The sequence below is a fragment of the Anas acuta genome, chromosome 9 (assembly GCF_963932015.1).
Source record: "Anas acuta chromosome 9, bAnaAcu1.1, whole genome shotgun sequence".
In the NCBI taxonomy this organism is placed as follows: Eukaryota; Metazoa; Chordata; class Aves; order Anseriformes; family Anatidae; genus Anas; species Anas acuta.
In genome coordinates this window covers 17743157-17768742 of record NC_088987.1, presented here as the reverse complement: position 1 = coordinate 17768742, position 25586 = coordinate 17743157, and the positions used below count along the sequence as shown (strand labels likewise).

Genomic DNA, 25586 nt, shown 5'->3' with positions numbered 1-25586 from the left:
AATACTTGGTGCAATACCACTAAAGGCAGTGGAATTAGAGCAAGGAAGGATTTGCTCTCACAACCTTGTTAAGTGCTTAGTTCAGCAGCCCAGAACAGATGCCGTGCACCCACAAGATAGCCAAATTATTCACTTCAATTGACCAAAGCACACCATGGGATTCTGAGGCAAGATATTGTGTGCTTGCACTTTAGGAACAATTTAGTGAAAACTGTCAAGAACAAGAGATTTTAAGGTTTTGTTTTTCTAACAAGGATTGCATGCTGCTTGAGATTCAGGGCAACGTTTGTCTATCAACTTCCACAGATGTGAACTGGAGCAGTTGATGCCTTCTTGTGCAGCAGAGAAGCTGTCACTTACCCAGCAACAGTCTGTAGCTATTGAAAATTACAGCATATTTTTCAAACATTGGCACCTTAATAAAATTACAGCATATTTTTCAAACATTGGCACCTTAATATACTTTATTCTTCTTTCCAGAAACTGGTTCTGCAACAGCTCTAGAAGAAACAGCAGTTGAATTGAGATTTGAGATAATCACTCATGCCAGGACGCAACAACAAAGGTCTGCCACTTTTCAATGAACACAAGAAGTTCTCTAACAGAACAGGTTGTCATTTGGATGCCCAGTGTTGTTCCCCCAGTTTCTCCATGTACAGAGCTTTTGCTTTCTCCAAATGGAGGTAAGAACCTATCCAGCACAGTAGTGTAAACCACAGATAAGGCAACAAAAAGCTCAGAAGTTTTAGGCTTCCCGGTAGTGTTTCATTCACATGGAATAACTTATCTCCCAAAATTAGGCTACTTTAACCAAACCTGGAAAGAGAATCCAACCAGGCCTTTTCAGGTATCATTGGCTTGTTGCAAAGCCTGTGAGAAGTCAGATGCCTAGACTAGTAGTATAAAAATTTTACACCAAAAAGCAGCAACAGCAAAACGTGAGCAATAAAGCCTTTATCCATTTTTCTATTGCCCTAATTTAGACAAAAATGAGAAGTGTTGAAGCATCTGTTAACATCAGCTCCACAAAACTCTCTCAGGGTCTTTTTCGCCCCAAGATAAAATCAAATCACATGCTGCTTGACTACTTTGTAGCAGGGCCTAGGTAAGTATGAATGAGGAAAGATGGCTCTCACCTGTTGCGAAGATGTTTCTTCCCAACAAATGACTAGAAGAAAACTTTAGTTTTACCTTATGCATTATGAACTCCTAAGTGCATCCTAAGACATTTACAAGGACCCTCAGTCTTCCTGCTCAGAAACAGAGCTCTTCTATCACCATTTCCATCTCATTGCACACTCCAGATTCATCTGTATAGCCCACAGCGCAGAGCAGGCAAACAGAGGACTCAAAGTGCTTTACAGCATTGTACAGATTATTTCTCCCAACCATATTGGTCCCAAATCCCAGCCTGCCACATGCTTGTCACCTGTCTGTACCTTAGGTCAACTTATAACCCCAAGGATACCTTCCTTGCTATTCTGGGTGTTTTGACTGTGTGACTTAGTGCATTCAATTGTTACCTTTCCCCAAACTTTGAATGCTTTGAAAACACCATTCACATTTGGAGAATGGAAGATTTGGAAAACTGTTCACGTTAGGTTAATGGGGCATCCTGAGCCACAATCAGCGTGGCTTCCAGTCCTACCACAGCACTCTAAACTGAGAAGCATAAGCTACAGCTTAAAGGTCAAACAGGAAAAAAAAAGGATGACGTAAATAATTTGTTTCAGTAATTTAGTAGCATTGGTTTGTTGTGATTACTGCTACAAACTCCTTTCATATTTACAACTGTGATTTTTTTAACATCTGAATAATTTATACCCAGTGATCAGCAATACGTGTGTCAGAGAAAATCAGGAAAATTAGCTCCTCTAGTGTTCCCAGACTTTAAGAGAACATATTTTCCTCTCCAATTACATTGTTTCTGTGGTTTGCATTCTGAATAGACAAGCAGAATTACCATAGCAAAAGATTCTGAATATTCATCTTGAACGTGAGGAGCAAGAGATCTGCACTCAAAACCTAGCCTTAAAGACATGCCTGTAAGATGTAACAGTTGCTTCTACCCTCCTTACAAGAACCCAGAAAACAGTAAGATGAAAAGAGCTGTATTTTAAAGCAGGGTAACGATTCACAGCAGGATGCAGTTTTGAAAATAAAACCCAGAGACCCTGTCTATATGCACAACAGCTCTTTGGCACAATACAATAAACTGACAGAGAGGAGCTCTGAAAAAAAAAGTGACCTTGTGATTGTCACTAACTCTGTAGCCATTTTAGGCAACAGGAACACTTGAAGAATTTCACAGGAAGACAGCTCACAGAAGCTGGAATAAGAGACAATCAGTGACTATTGCAAGACAAACTAACAGACAGGAGACTGGCAGAACTTACAAAGTGGAAAAGTTGTAGAAAAATCAGTGAACGGAAATTTGACAAAAGGGCTCAAAACCTTGGTGCATATACCAAAGGTATATATTATATTTTACTAGCCATTTTACTAGCTCTATTTTACTAGCCATACCATGAGCTGACAGCCTTCTACAGACTTTCTTAAGCAGAAATGAATACATAGTAGAGACTGCAACACTCATGCCCAAGACTAAGTAACTGCAATCAGTACAGTTTGGAGACGAGAAAAAATTCTACCAGGTTCATTTTTGCAAAGAAGAGGTGATTTAAGACATGCTAATTTAACCAAACTGCCGTCATGGCAAGCAAGGCTTGCAAGTATCTTCTCTTAAGAAATGGCAGTATCTGGAAGGCAGTGAAGAGCATCGTGCTGAAGGGCCTCAGCAAAAATGCCTCTTCCAGTGTACAGACATAACATTAAAGCTTCCACTGAACAGCTCAAGTCCAGTACATACTGCACTACAGCTCAGCTCCTGCAAGAATCAAGATAGGTACAGAGGCAAACTGACCTCCAGGGAACTCTTGCAGGCATAGTACCTTGATAGGGTAGGCTCTTGCAAGATCCATGAGGGTGTTTTAAGAAGTTATAAAAATCCCAGGTCTACCCATGCAGAAGACTAGCACAGGGTATATGAACTGCACCTCAAAACAACCTTATCAGCAAAAACGTTGGACAAGATCCTTAAACATGTGCTAGATCCGAGACAATGCTCATCCTCTCCTTTCAAGAGAGGCTGAAATAACAGCCACACTGGCCAGAAGCACACTCCTCTCAAAGCCAAGATGAAGCATAACATTGCCTTTTGATTTGATTCTCAGATCTTCCTGGAGTACCTTCTTTTCTACTAACCTGAGATCAATCCTTTGCAGATTATGAAAGACACTTGCCAAGATAACACTGGGCTGTTTTGTAACAATGCATTACGAGAAAACCAATCCAGTTCCCATAAGCACTATTTCCAGAGACTAGCAAGAGCTGGAGAAGTTGATCCCAAAAATTTCTTCTACAGATATATTAAATGATGCATTAAGGTATGATCCTGCTCCATTTGCAAAGCAGGAGTTTCAGTACATTGCAATGAAAGCGGATTAAGACCCTTATTCTATAACAGATGAAAAACAGGAAAAATGCTGATCCCACAAAATCTCCAACCTATCAAATATAAAAGCAAGATACAAGATGTGTGGCCTAGCAGCTGCAGTACCAGAGCCAAAAGTTACAGAATATTCTTTCTGCTGATTGAAATCTGTAAAACACTTCAACATCTGTTAGAACAAGATGTTTGTTTACCACATTCCCCTGCAAAACGGAATGATGTTTCTTACCTAATGTACTGGAGAATTTTTAGATGAAAGAGGGATGTTTATGAGAACCATGCAGGGTATAATTGAAAGAATATTTCCGGATAAAGATACCATATGTTTTGTATTTCCACTGAACCTATAAATATCTCTATAACAGTTTGGGGCCATAAATACCATGATTGGGAAGAGTTTTATGCATTTGCTTAAGGCTTTTATTACTTTCAATTATCAGTTTGCTAACAGCATCGCATTTTCCTCCCACTACACAGCAGTATTCCCAAGGATAAATTCTGAGATGTCAATAAGATCACTGAAATGTGTACAGAACCGTGCAGTGCTGGGGCTCATGGAACAACCTGGCTTCCACAGGGCAGTGTAATTCCTCCCCTACCCCCAAATGTCACGTGCTCTCTACACAATGTGACCAGAAAGATTTCTTTGTTGCCTCAGTTGCAGGGTATGATGGGGAATGCCTGAAAAATGCAGAGATCCAGGAAGTTCCAGCTGCACATCAGAGCTATGCGATGCAATTCTTCCTGCACAGCATGTTAGTAGGAATAGCATGAAATGTGAACGCAGAGAAAGAACTGTAAGCTCCTAGAGATGGAAATAGCTAGTGATGACACCTTGCAAGAGACCATATAAGAAGAAATCATGTTATTGGCTTTGTAGAAAAATAGACTTACGTAAATGTTTTCCAGATATTACCATTAGCAGTTTTCTTTTTTACTCCTATGTATGATGGAAACTGCTGGTATTTTTGGAAGAAGGCATTGCTTGCATTATCTATTTTTTGGTACTATGGGACTGTAACAGCTCTGTTTGCTCTTGTTTTCAGTTACGTATTGTACTGTCTTATTAAAATCTGATTTGCATACAACCTTTCCATTCATTCTCAAAGAAATGCTCTTCAGAAGGGACCTCTTCAGTCTTTTCCTTACTACTTTTTCAGTTTATAACAAGACTTTTATTTCACTGATGTTTCACGTAGTTTGAAAGTTAGAGATTGTTTCTACAGTTAATGAATATTGCAGTTTATATGTGCACTGTTCTGATGCCAATAATGCTATTCAGATGGAGGAACATTAAAACTGGGTATTACAGTGTAAGAAATCAGAGCTGTATCTCTGCACAATACAGAACCTAATGAAGCTAAAAGAGCATGCAGTTGTGTGCTTCATTGGAAGTCTACCACTACCACTGTACCTGGAAGTCTTGCGAGCCCTGCTGATTTCTCTGCTTTGTGCAAAGTTTATCACATGTCCTGCACCTTCACAGAACACAAAGCAAAAGCATACCAAAGCACTCCACCAGCTGAGATTCTGAATCTGTATTGTATCTCCATACACACTGACAGATCAGAGGAAGACAAAAGACTTGTCTGGAGACTGAGTTACAAGTCTGAGGGCAGGAACTTCCATGTAGATTAGCTTAGACATTCCCAGATTCTTGGCAGAAATTATTTTGAACATTTCTACCTGTTCATGACTCAGAAGAGGTTAACACTGTAAGCCGTCTTTCCATCACAGCAGTACCTAGCCACCCAAGTGAGGAGAATTTTATGGATTAACCTGTAACGTCTGCTCATTTCAGTGCATTCAGATCAATGCAGAAGAGAAGTGTGACATTCTGGTACAACGTCATGAGAAGAATGTTTAAAAAATCCTTCCACCATTGCTCAAAATAGCGACATTGCAAGCAGTTCTTGATTTACTACCGCTCAAAGTACTCCTGGTAAGGAGAACCATTGTATTTTAACAAGTCCTCCACTAAACCATATCACCAAGTTCTACATCTAAATGTCTTTTAAAGACCTGTTGGCCACCTGAGCACAGTACTCGAGGTGCGGCCTCACCAGAGCCGAGTACAGGGGGACGATCACCTCCCTAGCCCTGCTGGTCACACTGTTTCTGATACAAGCCAGGATGCCGTTGGCCTTCTTGGCCACCTGAGCACACTGCTGGCTCATATTCAGCCGACTGTCCACCATCACTCCCAGGTCCTTCTCTGCCTGGCAGCTCTCCAACCACTCATCTCCCAGCCTGTAGCTCTGCTTGGGGTTATTGCGCCCCAGGTGCAGGACCCGGCACTTGGCCTTGTTGAACTTCATGCAGTTGACCTCAGCCCATCGGTGCAGCCTATCCAGATCCTCCTGCAGAGCCTTCCTACCCTCGAGCAGATCGACACACGCGCATAGCTTGGTGTCATCTGCAAACTTACTGAGGGTGCACTCAATGCCGTCATCCAGATCATTGATGAAGATATTAAAGAGGACCGGCCCCAGCACCGAGCCCTGGGGGGCGCCACTAGTGACTGGCCTCCAACTGGACTTGGCTCCATTCACCACGACTCTTTGGGCCCGGCTATCCAGCCAGTTTCTAACCCAACAAAGTGTGCGCCAGTCCAAGCCAAGAGCAGCCAGTTTCTTGAGGAGGATACTGTGGGAAACGGTGTCAAAAGCCTTGCTGAAGGCAAGGTAGACCACATCCACAGCCTTTCCCTCATCGACCAAGCGCATCATTTTGTCATAGAAACAAACATTACATTACAGCCAAAACTGCCATTACAAACAAACATTACAGCCAGGCAGAGCTTGCACAAAGGTCAAGGTCTAACACAGCTCTGAGCCACTGATCTGATTTCCTGTTTTTGGTTTCCCAGAACATATGAAAGATGAATTTTGGTACTCATCCTCGAGATAAGCCCACCTCAAGGGACTGGAGTCCTTTGAGGTAGCTGTTTTAGTTTAACATTCTGGAACTTTTTCTCTCAGTTAATTCTTCTTAGTTACGTATCTGTCAGATTTTCTTCCAGTGTATTTTCCTAACTTTTTTTTTCTTTCCTCAACAGAAGTTGTTCTGGTCACTTATTCATAGAATCATAGAATATCCTGAGTTGGAAGTGACCCTTAAGGATCATCAAGTCCAACTCTTGACACTGCACAGGTCTACCCAAAAGTTCAGACCATGTGACTAAGTGCACAGTCCAATCTCTTCTTAAATTCAGACAGGCTCGGTGCAGGGACCACTTCCCTGGGGAGCCTGTTCCAGTGTGCAACCACCCTCTCTGTGAAGAACCCCCTCCTGATGTCAAGCCTAAATTTCCCCTGCCTCAGCTTAACCCCGTTCCCGCGGGTCCTGTCACTGGTGTTAATGGAGAAAAGGTCTCCTGCCTCTCGACACCCCCTTACGAGGAAGTTGTAGACTGCGATGAGGTCTCCCCTCAGCCTCCTCTTCTCCAGGCTGAACAGGCCCAGTGCCCTCAGCCTTTCCTCGTACGTCTTCCCCTCCAGGCCCTTCACCATCTTCGTAGCCCTCCTCTGGACACTCTCCAACAGTTTCATGTCCTTTTTATACTGTGGTGCCCAGAACTGCACACAGTACTCGAGGTGAGGCCGCACCAGCGCAGAGTAGAGTGGGACAATCACCTCCCTTGACCTACTAGCGATGCCGTGCTTGATGCACCCCAGGACACGGTTGGCCCTCCTGGCTGCCAGGGCACACTGCCGGCTCATATTCAACTTGTTGTCTACCACGACCCCCAGATCCCTCTCTTCTAGGCTGCTCTCCAGCGTCTCATCGCCCAGTCTGTACGTGCAGCCAGGGTTTCCCCGTCCCAGGTGCAGGACCCGGCACTTGCTCTTATTGAACTTCATGCTGTTGGTGATCGCCCAGCTCTCCAACCTATCCAGATCCCTCTGCAAGGCCTTTCCACCCTCATTCGAGTCCACAACTCCTCCAAGTTTGGTGTCATCAGCAAACTTGCTCAAAATACCTTCTATTCCTACATCCACATCGTTTATAAAAATATTGAAAAGTACCGGCCCTAAAATGGAGCCTTGAGGGACCCCACTGGTGACCGCCCGCCAGCCTGACGCAGCCCCATTCACCATAACCCTTTGGGCCCTGCCCGTTAGCCAACTGCTCACCCATCGTATGATGTTTTTATTTAGCTGTATGGTGGACATTTTGTCCACCATATTGTAAGGCCATATCTTCATACGAGTGTATTATGCACCGAACTTAGAGCTCCTCTATGCTCAGAAGACACAAGCAATACTAGAGACTTCAACAGCATTTAGGTACAGAAATACTTCCGTTATACAGGGCAAAACCAGGCCCACGTTATCAAACTACGAACTCCTGTGAATCACTCATGATCCAGTGTTTATCAAGGACCGATCCTTTTACACAAAGGTAAGTTTTAAGGGCAAAGCTAACAGCCTAGGGCTCCAGACTCTGAGAGAAACCCCATATGCTTCGGCAGCCCAGAAGCAACCTGACAGACACTGCACAGAATTCTGCTTTAAGAAAGCAAAGAGCAGTAACACTTAACCAGGACAAAAAAAGCATATAGGAAGCTATGAAGTCACAACATAGAAAAAAGATTGAAAAAAATATATAGTTGCATGCTATTACAACTGACCATCCCTTACAGTTTAAAATAATTATATTCCCTCTTATGCGGATTGCCATTTAGAAAAAAATATAGAACTCAAAACCATTTTACTTCACATTAGTCTTGGGCAACAGCCATCCACATAGCCCTCCTATAAGATCTCCTCCATGGACTTCACACAGAGAACATACCATGCTCCAAAAAAAACCAACCAAACCAAAAAACAAAAACACCAACCGAGTATTCAAAACTCTGGAAGAGCTTTCAAAAAGACCCTTCACCAAAAGCTGCATGTTCACCTGTAACAAGGAAGAGGTTCATCTTACTGTTTAAAGCCAAAAGCTGAAGGCAATCACAGGGTCCAGACATCGATGCATGATACAGCACAAAAGCCATCAGCTACTGTCGTGGTTCCGCTCGAGTGGGCAGCCGAGCTCCACCACAGCTGCTCTCTCGCTCCCCCTACTCAAAGAGGAATGGGGAGAAAATATGTGAAAAGGGCTCACGGGTTGAGATAAGGACGAGAAGATCACACAGTAATTATTGTAATGGGCAAAACAGACTTGGCATAAGGAGATAGTAAGATTTATTGCTTATTACTAACAAGCTAGGGAAGTGAGAATCAAAGGGAAGAAACCAAAAGCACCTTCCCCCCCCATCCACTCTCTTCCACCTCCTCCCCCCAAGCAGCACAGGGGAACGGGGGACTGGGGGTTATGGTCAGTCTACAGAGCTTCTCTGCCGCTGCTTCTCGGTCACTCTTGTCCCCTGCTCCAACGTGGGGTCCCTCCCACAGGTGCCGTCCTTCCCAAACTGATCCGGCGTGGGCTTCCCACAGGCAGCAGCTCCTCGAGAACTGCTCCAGTATGGCTCCGTCCCACAGGCTCCATCCCTCAGGAGCACACTGCTCCAGCCCGGGTCCCCCCCGGGCAGCAGCTCCCCCTCCATCCCCTGCTCTTGCATGGGCTCCTCTCCACGGGCTACAGGGCTGGCCCAGAATCTGCTCCGGCAGGGGTCTTGCACAGGCCACAGCCTCTGTCACTGCAGGGCCACCTGCTCCAGCGGGGGCTCCTCCACGGGCTGCAGCATGGAGCACTGCTCCACTGTGGTACTCCATGGGCTGCATGTCCAGGGGACAGCCTGCTGCACCAGGGGCCTCTCCACAGGCCGCAGGGCACCTGCAAGGCTGTTCCTCACTCTTCTCACTCTCCCAGCTGCTGTGTGGCACAGCGTTTTTTTCCCTGTCTTAAATATGCTCTCACAGAGGCGCAAAACAACGTTGCTTATTGGCTCGGTTCTGGTCAGCAGTGGGGCCCTTACCAAACATGGGCCAGCTTCTAGATCCTTCTCACAGAAACCACCCCTAGGGCCCCCTGCTACCAAAACCTTGCCACGTAAACCCATTACAGCTACTCAAATAGACAGTGCAAGACTATTTACACAAGCAGTGCCTGGACTTGCATATTGTTCTGGGAGCTTCAGAGAGAGCACAGGCTGATGCAGACACCTGCAGGAAAGGAATACATGCTCTAGCGTGCACCTGTGTATCCCAACCCACTGCACTGAAGCCCCAGCAAGACTTGCTACTTAACTGAATTGATAATAACCTAACCTTGAGGACAGAGAGGAGATGAACCTCTGTGACTGCATGACAGCAACAAGGCTTTGTTGTTTGGATCTTGAAGTTTGCATCTTTCTTCTAAATGCTTTACTGGAATTTGTTAACTTGGAGGTCAGATTTTACGTGTATTTCCCTGGAAAAGGATAAAAAACAGTTCCAAAAATAGGACACAGAATGGTTGTGGTTGGAAGGGATGACCTCTGGAGATCAGCAAAAGAACAATTGAATTGGGAGGTTAGGATGCCTGCCCCTGCAGCCATGGCTCAGTGCTGTGCACTGGGACAGCACACTGGCCTACTCGGCTGTGTAACAGCAGTGCTCTGCCCACACACACAGAACACTAAGTAGGCTGAAGGTGAATCAGAGTGCTCAGAAAAATCCTTGCAGAATCCAGCTTGAAGGAGGAGCCAGCAAGAGAAGTCCACAGATCAACCAGATCTGACCAGACTTCAAAACCCTGAGTCTGAATTTACAGTTGTCATTCAGGAAACTTCAGTGCTTCAGTGTTCCTTGCTAGGATAATGAGAGAACTTAGGTACTTTGTTTTAACAGGAGCACTACATTCATTACTGATGATGCTTTCATTTCCTGTGACTACAATCCAAAGGTACCTCTTTATTTTAGGATTGATGGACTCCCTCACATCCCTCCTTAGAAATGACATTGGAGAGAAGCTGAACAGAAAATAGGATGTCTAGACCTGTCAAAAACTCATTTCCTTAGTTAATGTATTAAAAAAAAAATGTTTTTCTTCCTTGAGGTTGTTACATAATGCATAAACAAAACTTTAAAGATCCTTAAAGAGCAAAACTGTCAGCAACAGGAGAATGGCTGTTTCCCATGTGCATTCTTTGTGCTGAATCCAAGGGTACGCATTTTTCAGGACATGATTTTATTCATCACTCTGGCAGACTTGACATTGTAATGTCTCAGTATTGCAATTACTTTAGTATGATGCCAGCCCAAGGGCACATTACCATACCATGAGCCATTATACCAGGTTAATGGTCTGCAAGGAATTTATTCCTGTGAAAACATCAGAATAAAGACCAAACTAATGGTCATTTGTTGTAATTAGACTGGATACAGAGTGGGCCTAGAAAACACTGAGACACAGTGATTTTGGCTTCAATATGCACAGATTCTGAAACAGTCATGAACCATATCATACAATTTATGAAAGCACTAACTCAACAACAACTTCAGAATACACCCATGCCCCCCCCCCCCAGTTCTCTCATTATTGCAAGAGTTTTGCAGAACTGATTTATTCTGTTTAAGGCCTGGATGAAAGAGCTCTTAAAAGGTGAAAAACTTGAGCTTTCAAACAATGACTTTAAAATGCACTTCTCTATTTCTTTGTTTTCCTTCTGTGGATCAAGAAGTTTCAGAGAGGTGCTTTTTTGGTACAGTGCACCTGCTTACCAACTAATATCTTGGCATCACCATCACTTGTACACAGTATCATACAGAATTATCTCTATAGTACAACAGCAAATAGATGGCCAGGATGGTAGATGAACAAGCGGAATTTCTGTAAGGGCTTGAGAAAATATTGCTTTAAGTAATTGCGATATTGTGAATAAGAAAGGATGCACATCTTTTCCCCTCGAAATCTGGCACTCCTGGTAAGTGTTTTTGTGCAGTGTAATATTACTTCCCAATGACCTGAATGTCTCCAGATCTACAGTCTCAGTTCTGAACATAAATTTAGGATTGCACGATACTACCTGACCTGGTTAATGCTCCAAAATCTGTGACTAACAAACAGGTGAAACCTCCTTTTGACCATCTCTCCCCTCCACAAGATTTGCTCAGTACTAAATGCTTTATGAGAGGACATCATTAGCTTTAATGAGTTCGTCACAACTACATCTAAGAACAAAGCTCTTAGTTGAGCCATAGTTCAGATGAGTTCAGCCACTCCACACATACATTTCAGGCCTTGGACTAAGAAACAGACAACACCGACAGAAGTGACCAGTAGACAAACTGAAAATACTTGCCCTTACCTAAAAGTAAAACTATATGAATCCTAAACTTTTGTTATGATAAAGCCAGGTAAGCAATTCAGAAGGCTAAGAAAAAAACAAAACATTTGTGCAATCAAGACTTTGACATCATGGAATCAAAGACTCATTTATGTTGGAGAAGAACAGCTACAATCAAGTTCAACTACCCAGCTAACACTTGTAATGTTAGGCAGACTGGTAGTCCACTATTCAACCATGGCCCTAAGCAACACATCCACATCTCTTAAATGCTTCCAGGGATGGTGACTCCACCACCTCCCTGGGCAGCCTGTTCCAACGCCTAACCACCTTTTCTGTGAAGAAATTCATCTTGATATCCAATCTAAGTCTCCCCTGGAGTAACTTGAAGCCATTGTTCCACATCCTATGAAGAATAGAGAAGTCATGCCAGGATGCAAGTACACACTACACTAAGATAAGCACACCACACCTACACCTCTTTCCTATGTCAACTGACAAAGATACATCAAAGATCTATGAAGAATTAGATGGAACAACCCCAAAATTAACAAAGGAGGTATAGACAAATGCAAAGCACTCTTTTACCAAGACTCCCATCTGTCTGAATGTAATGTCTTGCATCTCTGAAGAGTTAAAGGTAAGCTAGCAACAGGTTAAGTAATTTGAATGTACAATGAATAAACGAACAGCACTCTAACATTTCAGAAAAACAAAGCTAGCAAAAATATTCTAAGAAACACTTCTAGCAGTACGAATGCAAACCTCATAGGAAACAGGAATATTCCAGCCTAATCCACAATAGCAGATAAAGAGAAAGCAGCCAAGTTTAAATATGGAAACCATGTTCCCATCTTGAGAAACCTGGTCATTTGCCTTTCTGTGAACCTAAGGAATATACGAACTGTGCTAGCAGCAATCTTTCCTAGAAATAACTGGGAACCTGAAACTGAGCTGCTGCCAGAAGAACAGCTTTGCTCTTCACAGTGCATTTTTCACTTCTTACAAAATATTTAACAGCTTCAAGTCTTCCATAACCCTGACTCCAATCACCCTTGAAGAGTACCACTCAGTCTGAGAAACAATGGAGCAAGTAAAGTTAAAGAAAAATGGAAGTTCTACCTGAATCAAAGGAGAGAGAATGCAGCCTCACAGAAACACTAAGTCAGGTTGCCAAGCCTTACAATAGCTCTGAAATCCCCTGCAAAAGGTAATGAGAAAAGTAAGCACTGCTACATCATGTTCTTTGCTTCCAAGATACTAGATGAGTCTTGGAGAAATCCTAAACAACTACTAAGGAAGGAGGACTAGCATGAAATACATTTTAAGTTGCTTTTTTCCCCCCTATCTCATATAGGTTTCCAATTGCAAAAGAATATTTTGCTAGAACGTTTTTAGAGCTTATGGGGTATTAAGGTAGAACCAAGCTATTGTTATGAATCTAGCATTTTTCTTATTTTAGAAATTAAAACAAACAAAAAGTGTATACTTTTACACACCTGGAATCCAGAACCGATAAAATAAACTCAGTAAATGCATTTTTCACATCAAAATACAGATGTCAGTAAGCTAAAACCAGAATCACCCATTACCCAATCCTGGGAGAGAGAGTGTAAAAAATGACTTGGATAACATACATTAAGGTTGTGTTTCATTCAACAGCTTGGCAGGCTTTAATAGGCTCGCATTGTTGATGCTGAAAAGGAAGCTGTAATAGGTTATTCTCAATCACTGGAAGTCACGAAAAGCATTAGGGATTTAGCAATGACTTCTGAATATTCAAACTGAAGAACACTAAAAGAGATTTAGTCAATCAGAAGTTTTAAATGACTGGTTGGTATATCACAATCATAGCTTTCTTTATCTACCACGTATCACAGGGGGGTCAAGCTAAGTATAAATTCAACACTGTTGAAGTAGTCAAACATTAAGGATTGAAGAGGTTTGCCTCACTACATAACAGAGCCAGGTATTAGAAGCGTTACTTAATCTGCTCAACTGCTGGCTCTGGCACAAAGGGTAAGTCTCTTTTCTTGGATGGCACTATGCCTTCCGCTCCTGCGATTCATTTCTGAGCCTTAAGGGAGAAGCCTTCTTTCCTTATAAGCAGGTTTGTGAAGTGCCTGGTGATACTTGTCATCCCCGCTCAAACCTGCCTCCTCTGTCCTGCTTCTTCAACTCAACCAAGGTCTCAAAATCTCAGTTGGCTACCTGAGATGTTTGCAGTACATCTGATGTGTGTCGCGTTAAAGGGGTGTAGCTGATTAACCGTCACGGGCCCGTTTGGATTCAGAGTACTGAACCAGTCGGACATTCACCAAAACTGGGGGTCCGTTCGGACATTCACCAAAAACGTAATAACCGCCTGGGGGTCCACTCAGACATTCACCAAAAACGTATTAACCACCTGGGGGTCTGTTCAGACATTCACCAAAAACGTATTAACCACCTGGGGGTCCGTTCAGACATTCACCAACAATGCATTAACCGTCTGGGGGTCTGGTTAGATTCAGAACACTGAACTATCACGGATAACCACCCTCACCCTAGTCGCATTAATGAGAGCTATCACAATGCAATCAAGTATGGTTTATTACAGCAACAGATAATCAGGTTCTTTTGGATTGCCGGTGATAGTGACTATCTGCAAAAGCAAGCTAGTATGCATGAAATACACAGGTGTTACAGGTGTTACAGGTGTTATACAGGTGTTGTAGGTGTTACAGATGTTGCAGATGTTATAGATGTTATAAGTGTTACAGATGTTATAGGTGTTATAGGTGTTACAGGTGTTACAGGTGTGCAGCCTAGAAATAAACGCGTTAAAAGGATCAAAGACTCTATAGAGATTTATAAGCAAATATTCAGATCTCACCCAAAGGCGTCCCAATGGGGGGGGAAGAGAGGCTCAGCCCGTCGACTGATCCCAGGAGTCAGGAGGTCCTAAGGATGTTGTATGTCCTCGGAATGGTATCTCCCCTGACGATGGTATCTTCCCTAACATCCCCTCTCTCTTGGGCCAATTTATATTATTTTCTATCTTCTAGGTGGAGCTTGAGTGGCTCTAGTCAAGCATATCTTAGTTATGATTGGTGTAAAGTTTTCCCGTTTCCGTTTAAAGTAATAGGCTCCGAGAAATTCAGAGCGCATGCTCAGTGAGGGGTGGTCGCACCTTGGAGGCGGGTAGCTTTTTGGATGGAGGTGTGTTTTGGTATTATAATGATATTATAATGAGCAAAAAGAACACTAGGGTACAGCATTTGTCAAAACATGACAGGTCTTTGGCTTAGGGTGGCAAAAAGTGCAGCTTTGTGCACAAGAACAATCGAGGCCCCACCTGATTACAGAGCCTAGCCGTGGTGTCTCCACTCCACTCCGCGCTCCGTGGTGTTCCTTAGAGCTAGCACACCAAGTTTCCCCAGCGCGATAGCATCTAAGGTTGGGAGCCTAGGGAATGCTCAGATAATGCAGTTATGCCCTACCCTGAAAGCCTCTTCAAAGCTGTACCTTTTCCTTAAAAATGTGAATGTTAGCTTTATTTTCCTAGTTACTTCAGGCGTTTACACCACAATGTGAAAAACTATTTGATCCTTAAAAGCTTTGCAAAAAGGCCATTTTAAACCATCTATTCAAAAAATGTTATGTTTCAATGTGTTTTCCAATTAACTAGGAATTTAGTGGTACAAATATCCCACTAGTGCCAGTGAAAGTCAGTCACAATACATTTCTTTTTACTACAAACTACAAGAAAACAATATACCTTTTTTTTTTTTAAAGCACTATTTTTTTCAAATTCTTACGATAGACTAAAATTATTTAACACACTCACAAGTTGGGTTAAAATAAGAACTGGTCAAAATGTCTGTATTTTTAATGAAAAATTTATGACCCATCACAAGCAATCTGCTTTCTGAAATGGTTTAAATTTAAAGTTTGTATTGTTTTTTTTTTTGTTGTTGTTTTTTTTTCTTGTCATTTTTGGCAGTCTTCCCTTATGCTGTTTTTCTTTAGAAGAAAATATGATAAATGCAAAATCCCGCCCATCCCCCCCCCCAAAAAAAAATCAACCTCAAATTCATTTGTAAGTTTTCTAAAAATAAATGTGAAAAAATATTTCCCTTCTCTATATATTTACGAGAGAGAGTGCACACACAAAACATACGGTTGACAATATTTAGTATTTTCAGAGCTCCACCTCTGTAGTATCATCACAAATTCACTACATCCCCATTGAAAATCAGAGCAATCTACCAAAGATCGTATGTGACACTTGAATAGTGAACACCAAATCAAAGTAGCAGAGACACATTAGTGCTCTATTGCAGTTCTTCCCTTACGATAAGAGAAACACTTTCATCCTACTAATATGAGTAAGTGAAAGATTTCCAGAAGCAGCTATTCCAGGGAATACAAACAACTTCACTTTGAATTTATCAATTAAATTTCTCTGAAAGTAATTTCTCATCTCACAGCCCTGCAGAGACAAGCTTAAGCTCCTGCTTATATGTAGAGCAAAATGGAGGAGCTGAACTACCACAAGACTGTGGTTCTGCAGTAAAATTCTAAAGAAGATAGTGCAAGCCTGCCTCTGACATCTGTAGTCAACCTTTAAATATACAACCTGTGGACTAGATACCTACACTGGAAAGAGGTAAGGAATGTACTGCATGGCTGTGCAGGAATTACAGCCCCTGTTGAGAGAGCGATGCTCCCTGCAGTCTCATGATGTAAGCCTTTCCAAACAGAGAAAGGAAAATAGGACACTGCTCCTTCAAGCAGGCTATGACTATAATGCATGAAATTAAAGCACAGACACTGTCCTTTCTTCATTCTGAAATTTAAATTGTCTTTGCTTCAAGGTGAACTATATAGTCATCAGACAAAGCTGTGCAACAGCATGATATATTCTTACCTTACAAAATTTAAAACACAAATGCTTGCTTGAAGTATTTAACTAGATCATTTAAGTAACTTCCTCATATGGCAGAGTTATGACTCAAATTACTATCTTCTGTTCTTCTGGTTTTTGCTTCAGGGCATACACTTCATTGTGGCCAAATTACTAAGAAACAAGTATCTGCTCCTGCCACTCTTGTCATGTAGTGCTTAGCCAATGAAACAGTGGGATTGATGGGACAGAGATGTAGTGAAGGACTGGTTGAAACTGGACTTTAATACAAGTTAAAATGAATGAAAATCAAAACAGTCACAACTGGATTTCAGTTCATGTCTCTTTCAACACTAATCAAGCATAAAGTACAAACATGCTTCACTTTATACAGCCTATAATTCATTTATTTAAAAGCGTGACTTCATATTGGATGCTTAATACTTCAACAAATATCAGGCACACACTCATACAAACTGCTTATATTTTTAATGTTCAAGAATTGTAGATATTCCAGGATGTACCATTGCACAAGCATATTTCTGAAAAATTAATAAAATGTGGTAAAACTACATTTAAATTCAAAATATTTGAGTATTACCTCCACAAGAATCTTACACATTTAAATTAATTTGAAATATGAAAAGTTGTGTTTGTTGGCTTGAAAAGCCTGAAATATAAGTTTTTTTTAATATATATTTTCATTTGCTTTTAAACTTTTAACACACAGGCAATCTTCTGACATTCTACAAAGGGCATTTAGTGCAATCAAATATAATGACAAAATCAACTATAAATCTGAAGTCAAATATTTGACTTCAGCGTTCTGAACTTCAAGATGCAAAAAGACATAACGTTACTTGCTGGCCTGGATATACTATACATATTTTTATGGCTTCACCATAGCAAAGTCAGAGTATCTCCCAAGTACACAGGGTTTCCAGATGCGCTAGATGCATGATTGCTGCTTTTTAACATCCAAAAGATTTTGAACTAAGATCAGCTATTGATATTTGTAGTAACCTTTCATAGGTGTGTATGGCAAATTAGGCTTCTAAGTACAATCGAACAGCAAGTCAACTCATTCTCATATAGAACAGAGCAGGACACTCAAAAACAGGTGTTAGAGTTCCTTTTTGCTCTACTGTTTTTGTCTTCAGGCACCTAAGTATGCAGAAATACATTTTCTGCAGGCAGACTTTTGGTATCCAAAGTAGTTTTGCACTGCCTGTTATGCACAAAGGTGCATTAATAAAAAATAATTTTTTTTTTTAAAAAAAAGCACTTTTAAGTCAACATCAGGAAAAAGAAGCTGGTTTAGACAGTAATTACTTATCTTCTTGAAGAAGGAAGCCTGAAAAGCTGCCTAAAGGTGTCCAGTTCGCATCTGCTCCTGTCCCATAACACACGGGACAGCGTATGGTGCCTGATTCAGAGCTCACCGAAATCACATCAACTCCATTGATTTCAGCTTGCTCTGAATCATGCTCTGAACTAGGCAGTGTTATACGCCTCTAGACCACGCTCAGCCACAATGCACAACAAAGCCATTTAAACAGCAAACGAAGAACTGCATGGAGAATTATCTGTCAGCTTCCACAAGTCATACTGCAACCAAGAGCGTTATTGCAGGGAGAGTAGGGATACATTTCTACTCCTTAAACTGTGCTTGTTCTTCAGGTACTCTGTTCATACATACATCAGTTCTTCAGGTACTCTGATATGAAAGGCATATGTGCTTGGTTGGGAATGTCATGCTAGGATAAGAGTAGGTAGTAATTCCTAACTAAATTGTTACTTCCACCTGAGTGCTCTACTACATGTTAGAGCAAGCAGCACACTTTACCTTTGAGATTCAAGCTGCAGGAACCTCACTCATATCAAATGGCTTTCCATCTTGTTGAAGTACATTTGTCATGAATATCTTGCTGTTAAATCTGCACTCGTAGCTTTAATACTAGCAACTCCTGCTCATATGATGAAGCTCTTCATCTAATTCAGGCTGTCCCAGGACCTGAATTTCAAAGCATTCAGATTTTTAACAGCCACTGTTTCTTGGACTCATTCTCAGGCTCTCCTTGGGAAAGATTGTACTGTGACCCCCATTAATACCCTCCATCCATAACCAGCATTTTACTTTCTTGGGTGCTTTCACTTCAACCCTCCCTGGACATATCTGCTACAGTAAGGAAATCTGAGGATTGTGCAAAATGCATTGCAAATAATCACCATTTTCAAAAACATCAGCCTTGTACACATCTACAAAAGTAAATTATTTATAAAATCCTTTCAAGCTTTCCAGGCCTGCTTGCTGCTCAACCTGAGTTTTTTTCTGTCCCTAAAACACTGTGACCACAGTATGAGAATAAAGCACCTAAGTCATAGTACATGTTCCTTGAGCTGTCAGTTTCATAACATTTTTCTTCTCCTGAGAAAATGAGCTGCTATTAGATCATCCCATTCAGACAGTCTTAGACAACCAGTTTCATTTAATTCGGCACATTCAGATGAACGTTAAGTGTGCTGTATTAACTCTGTCTGGATTGTACATTAGATGCCTCCAAAGATGAGGTGTGACAAGGTTCCTATCAGCTAACAGCTAATTAAAAGCACAGCAACCGTTTGTGATACATGGCTCAAATATCAGCATTCAGAGTTTGTGTAAATATTCCATTAAGCATCACAACAGGGTGATGAACTTAAGGAAACACAGAGGAAAGAAGCATCTTTCCCTGTGAAATGGCTTTGTTGGCATCACAGTCTGATTCTGGTATTAAAATTTAAAACAAGTTGCCTTTAAATTACTCTCGGTACAGTATCCACATATCATCCATGAAGCTAAGTAGAATGGAGATTTACAGGTAACTTGCAAGAGTTGGCAACTTGATCATTTTGTACTTCAACACTGTCCTGAAGATGGATTTTACACTGATATTGGTCTGGTGGCTGAGAAGTCTATGTGTTGATAGTCTTATCAAGGTGTCTGTTGGGTTTACGTAGCAAGGTTTTGGTAGTGGGGGCTGCAGGGGTGGCTACTCTAAGAAGAGTCAGAAAATGCCCCATGTCCAATCAGAGCCATCTCCAAAAGGGACCCCCCAGCGGCCAGAGCCAAGCCAATGAGCAATGCTGGTTGCACGTCTCCGAGAGCATATTTAAGAAAGGGAAAAAAAATATGCTGCACAACAGCGGCTGGGAGAACAATGAATGAGAACCAGGCCTGCAGACCCCAAGGTCAGTGCAGGAGGAGGGCAGGAGGTGCTCCAGGCAGGCAGCAGCAGTTCCCCTGCAGACCGTGGAGAGGCCCCTGGTGCAGCAGGCTGTCCCCCTGCAGCCCATGGAGTACCACAGTGGAGCAGGGCTCCACGCTGCAGCCCGTGGAGGAGCCCCCGCTGGAGCAGGTGGCCCTGCAGTGACAGAGGCTGTGGCCTGTGCAAGACCCCTGCCGGAGCAGATTCTGGGCCAGCCCTGTAGCCCGTGGAGAGGAGCCCATGCAAGAGCAGGGGATGGAGGGGGAGCTGCTGCCCGGGGGGGACCCGGGCTGGAGCAGTGTGCTCCTGAGGGATGGAGCCTGTGGGACGGAGCCATACTGGAGCAGTTCTCGAGGAGCTGCTGCCTGTGGGAAGCCCACGCCGGATCAGTTTGGGAAGGACGGCACCTGTGGGAGGGACCCCACGTTGGAGCAGGGGACAAGAGTGACCGAGAAGCAGCGGCAGAGACCAAGTGCTACAGACTGACCGCAGCCACCATTCCCGCATTCTCCTACGCCACTCGGGGGGAAGAGGGGGAAGAGGACGGGTGGGGGAAAGGTGTTGTTGTTGTTGTTGTTGTTGTTTCCTTTTGTTTCTTTGTTTCTCACTTCTCTGCTTCTCCTGCAGCCCGTGAGCCATCTCCCTGTGCCCTCCTCACAAGCCACGAGGGTTTCTCCCTCGAATTTTCTCTCCCTTCCCCAGCTGAGGAGGGAACGAGACAGCAGCTGGGTGGGCACCTGGCCGCCAGCCTAGGCCAAGCCACCACGGCCATTCACGGGGATGAAGAGGCTGCACCGTGGGCTTGGAAGCCCAGGGGGTGTCTGTGAGGCTGGGGGAGCTCCTGGGCCCTGCCGCATCATCCACCACTCCATGGTCTCCTAGTGACACGGAGGGAGCACTATGACACCAGTGACACAGGCGAGTCTGGGGGGGACTTTGCGTCTCTGGTGAGCGCCAGGCGTGGAGGCAGCAGCTCCTGGCAGCGAGGCGAGGCCAGGCGAGGCGAGGAGTTGCTGCGCAGCATGGCTGCCGGAGAGGAGGAGAAGGCCCCTGAGGCACAGGAGGACGGTGAGAGCAGATGCCCCAGCAGCTCCCTGGAGGTGGAGGGCCCTGAGCACCCCCTGGGGCTGTGCAGAGCCGCTTGGGCCGTGGACAGCCGGGGACGCCCTGCCAGGAGCCCCCGAGCAGGCCCTTGCGGGCGGCCCTCGGGGACACCTGCCAGGTGCTCAGTGGGGGGATGCTCTCATCCATGGCTGCCGCCCTGCCTCCCCCAGAGTGCGTGCTGTGCCACCGCTCGGACACCAGCTTGGATGGCTGCGGGCCGATGTTGCAGGTGGACGGGGTCTGCGCCCACGTGCACTGCCTGGTGAGCTCCCCGCGGCTGCCCGCGCCTTTCCCCAAGCCCTTGCCTGGCACCTGGAGCCCACAGGACTGGGTCATCCCCAGCGCGCTGCTCGCTGGCTGTCACCTCCTCCTGCTGCGCTGCCAGCACAGCCTCCCCACCATGGTCCCTATCTCCTTGCCCTGAGCAGCTGCGGGGCTTTGCTCTCTTCCAGTTTCCAGCCCAGGGCCTGTACCAGCGAGGCGCTGAAGGGGAAGGAATCTTCGGATTCCTCTGCGCGGATATCAGGCGGGTAGCGGGTCGGGCAGCTCGCAAGGTGAGGGCTTTTTTGGAGCAGACGAGGCTTGTGGCAGCTGAGCCCAAGCCCTGGCAAAGAAATCCTCGAGGCTCTGGACAAGCTCCGGGCAAGTGCCAGTGGCCCCGGCCACGTCCCTGACGGGGCTGCTGTGCTCTTTGCAGCGCTGCTGCGTCTGCCGCAAGAAGGGGGCCACCGTCGCCTGCTGGCAGAAGCGGTGCTCGCGCCGCTTCCACCTGCCCTGCAGCTCCCAGCGGGGCTGCATCTCGCAGTTCTTTGGGGACTACAGGTACGAGCTGCCCTAGCTTGGGCTGCAGCCCCCTCAGCCTGCGCCCTGCAGGCAGAGTCCCCGCTGTGGCACGCGTGGTCCCTGGCCTCACTCAACTCTTCCGTCCTCACGCAGCTCCTTCTGCTGGGAGCACCGCCCGCAGCAGAGCGTGGAGACGCTGCAGGAGGGGCACACCACGTGCATCATCTGCATGGAGGTGGTGGAGGACAGCCTCTCCTACACCACCATGGTGTGCCCCTCCTGCAAGCACGCCTGGTTCCACCGGGGCTGCATCCAGGTAGGAGGCCCTTCCCTCTGCCAGCCCGCAGGGACACCATGCGCCCGCAGCGGCGTCCTGCTCACACGGGGAGTCTCTCTTCCACAGGGACAGGCGCTTCGGGCGGGCCTCAGGCACTTTGCGTGTCCTCACTGCCGGGACCGGGAGCGCTTTCTCCCTGAGATGCTGCAGATGGGAATCCGCGTGCCCAACAAGTGCGTTCCTTCCTTCCTTCCTTCCTTCCTTCCTTCCTTCCCACCCCACTCAAGGCAGGAGAGGGCACAGCCCCAGGCCCTAATCCCTCCAGGCAGACTGTCCCCAACAAAAGGGGCTGCCTGCCTGGGGGACAGGAGGATGCTGGCCTGCCGCCAGGGATGCCCCTGAGCCCTGTCCCAGCATCAGCACTGACACTTGCTGAGTGAGTGCCCCAGGAGCTCGTGACCTTTCTTTCCTACTTTCTCTTGAAGAAAGCCGGCTTGGGAGCAAGACGAGGAGGAGGAGCCGGCACTGCCACAGCTGTATGGCCGCTGCGATGCCAGGCAGTGCCTGTACAGGGGAGGCCGCGAGCAGTGGCAAGAGGAAGGGTGAGCATCCACAGCAGCAGCTCCCCGGCTGCTGGGGGCTGTGAGCCACATCTCCAGCAAGCCGTGCAGTGGCTGCTGGGGCTCTGCCCAGGCACCTTCCCCTCTGCTGGGGCGCCGTGAGCAATGCTTCTGGAGCCTTGGGGGCCTTTGTGGCGCCACTGCCTGCTGGGCTCTGCGTGCTCACCAGCACAACTTCTTCCCCAGGCCCTGGCAGCTGCTGCTCTGCTCCTCCTGTGCCGCCAGCGGGACCCACCGCCGATGCTCCGGCCTTGGGGACACCACGCAGCAGTGGGAGTGCGCTGGCTGCGCTGGCCCGGGCACTGGCACTGGTAAGGGGCACGGCGTGCTCAGGCTCGGGGCGGCAGAGCCCTCCGTGCCCTCTGCAGGCCAGGCAGGGTGGGCAGATCCGCTGACCTTCCTGCCTCCCCTTGCAGCTCCCAGCTCCTCACCCTCACCACCGGAGAGGAGAGCCGGCCGTGGCAGGGTGCTGCCCCAGCGCCACAGCCCCTACAGCCGGCCACAGCCCTGATCCCGGCCTGGGGACAGATGCTCCAGGGGGAGCACAGTGTGCTGCGGCTCGCTTTGTGCATTTCCCTGTACAAATAAAGTGGTTTTGGTTTTTTGTCTACATGACTATCGCTTCTTGGACACTCACACTAAGACATAAATACACGCAAAACACCCACCCCTCAAAAAAGAAAAAAGAAGAAAGGAGGCACTGCTATTTAACAAAGCAGACCTGACCACCAAGCAGGAAGCTGACCCCCAGTGCTGTGCTGAGCAGAAGCAGAGCCTCAGCACGTGGGCACTTGAACAACTCGGAGAAGAGTCAAGGCAGAGACAGACCAACCAAATCAGGACTGGAGCACAAACGTTTAGCCCAACACTTTTTTGGTTTTACTATCATTAAAGGAATATATTTATTAAAGAATAACTTAAAAGTGGTTGTGGCCTCGAACTACCTTCTCCTACCAGAAGCTGATGCTCAGCCTCCGCTTTGGAAGAAGGCTCTATGCAGAGTTACCACCCAAAGACAGCAATATTCTCCTTTCAGCATTATGGATTGAAATACGGTGTCCTGTGAAGGGGCTCCAGCAAAGAGAGTTCAAGCCAAACAAGTTGCAGCAATGGTCTGGCTGCAAATAGAAGGATAGATAGAAGGTACTTCATCAATATAAGCCTCCCCGCCCCCCATACTGACACAACACCTCCTGGCTTGCTCTGGAGGCCAGCCTCGCCTCAGCTCTCCCTTGCAGTCACCAGCCAGCCTGGAGCTTCCCCTACACAGGAGGCCACAGCCCCTTCCTTGCTCAGGACCACCCCCAAGCACTCCCAGCTGCAGAGGAAAGGGCCAGGTGCCCACGAAGACACACCAGGTTCACAAGACTACCAGTGCCAGGCCCAGCCCCATCGCAAGCACAGGTCTTTGCAGAAAAGGCTCTTCTTGCTCTTCCCACCACTACTAACCCTTGAGAATGCTACAGGGAGGCAGAGGATGCCCAGAAAGAAGGAAGGGACAAGAACACGACACATCAGTGGAGCCATTAAGGAAGCATCAAACCAGAGACGTCTGCAGAGGACAGAAAAGGTCTGGCAGGAACCATTCAGTCCCTCCTTCCCTCAAACGAAAGAGGAAGCAAGAAAAACGGAGGAAAAGCTTCAATGCAAGAAGACCTTGCAAATCCAGAACGGCAGCCTCCTGGCAGCCTCCTTCACAGCTGCCCCGCTGCTCGGGCCTGGCTGAATGGCCGCGCTTTGGTTCAGGTCCCTGCAAAACCACCGGACACACAGTGGGCTCGGGCTTGGAAGGCACCTCTGCAGGTCACCTGCTCCAACCCCCATGCTCAAGCAGGGCCACCTGCAGCCACGTGGACACTGGGCACCACTGAGAAGAGCCTGGCTCCATCTCCTTTGCACCTTCTCTTCACATATTGAGGTCCTTCAGCCAGATCCCCACAGGCCTTCTCCACAACGAGCACTCACGGCTCTCTCCAGCTCTCCCCAGAGGACAGATGCTCCAGTCCTGCCACCAGCTTGGCTGCCATTCACTGCGCTCCCTCCAGTAGGCCCATGGCTCTCCTGTCCTGGGGAGCCCAGAACTGGACCCAGGCCTCCAGCTGGGGCAACTCCAACAAGCCTCGGGCTCTCCAGCTTTCCTCCCCAGGGCCTCAGCTTCAAGCTTCCCTGGCGCCAACTCCAGGAGGATCCTGCCAGGCCATTTCTCCGGCCTGCCCAGGGCCCTCTGGAGGGCAGCACCACCCTCTGGTGCATCCCTATCTCCTCCCAGCTTGGATCAGCAGCAGACTTGCTGAGGGCACGGCCTGCTCCGCCCTGCGCATCATTCATGAAGAGGCTGGGCAGGACTGGGCCTGGACGTGACATTGGTGCTACTTCGTGTCCCAGCCTCGCATCTCTAGTGGGTTTCTGTGGCAAGGTTTGGGTAGCAGGGGGCCGTAGGGGTGGCTTCTGTGAGAAGACTCCAGAAGCTGCCCCATGTTAGATGAGGGCCCCGCTGCTGGCCAGAGCCAAGCCAACAAGCAACGACTCTGGGAGAGCATATTAAAGACAGGGGAAAAAAACAAAAACCAACCAAGCAACCAAAACAAACATGTCTACACAGCAGCTGGGAGAGGGAAAGGAGTGAGAAACAGCCTTGCAGGCGCCAAGATCAGTGAAGAAGGAGAGAGGAGGAGAGGTGCTCCAGGCACGCAGCCCAAGTCCCCTGCAGCCTGTGGAGAGGCCCCTGGTGCAGCAGGCTGTCCCCCTGCAGCCCATGGGTCCCACATGGAGCAGATCTCCACGCTGCAGCCCCCCCATGGGTGGAGGAGCCCCCAGTGGAGCAGGTGGATGTGGCCTGGAAGAGGCTGCAGCCCATGGACAGCCCCTGGGCCGGACCTGCAGCTGGTGGAGAGGAGACCTTGCAGGATTAGGGGGTCTGGGGGGAGCTGTGTCCCA

General features: G+C 46.4%; 2 protein-coding genes across 2 annotated transcripts in view; one reads left to right on the top strand and one right to left on the bottom strand.

Annotated features, from left to right (window-relative positions):
• Positions 1-25586, bottom strand: part of OTOS (otospiralin) — a 475301-nt gene that overhangs the window by 406046 nt on the left and 43669 nt on the right. The window lies entirely within an intron of this gene.
• On the top strand, positions 21115-22635 carry LOC137861222 (PHD finger protein 7-like). Its single transcript, XM_068692374.1, has 5 exons — positions 21115-21231; positions 21667-21791; positions 21906-22068; positions 22156-22262; positions 22515-22635. Exons 1-5 carry the CDS (start codon positions 21115-21117, stop codon positions 22633-22635), a joined length of 633 nt encoding a protein of 210 aa, XP_068548475.1.

Coding starts and splice junctions, on each gene's coding strand:
- LOC137861222 (XM_068692374.1), top strand. CDS start 21,115: ATGGCTGCCGCCCTGCCTCCCCCAGAGTGCGTGCTGTGCCACCGCTCG. Junction 21,792..21,905: donor CAGTTCTTTGGGGACTACAG/GTACGAGCTGCC, acceptor GTCCTCACGCAG/CTCCTTCTGCTGGGAGCACC. Junction 22,069..22,155: donor TCCACCGGGGCTGCATCCAG/GTAGGAGGCCCT, acceptor TCTCTTCCACAG/GGACAGGCGCTTCGGGCGGG.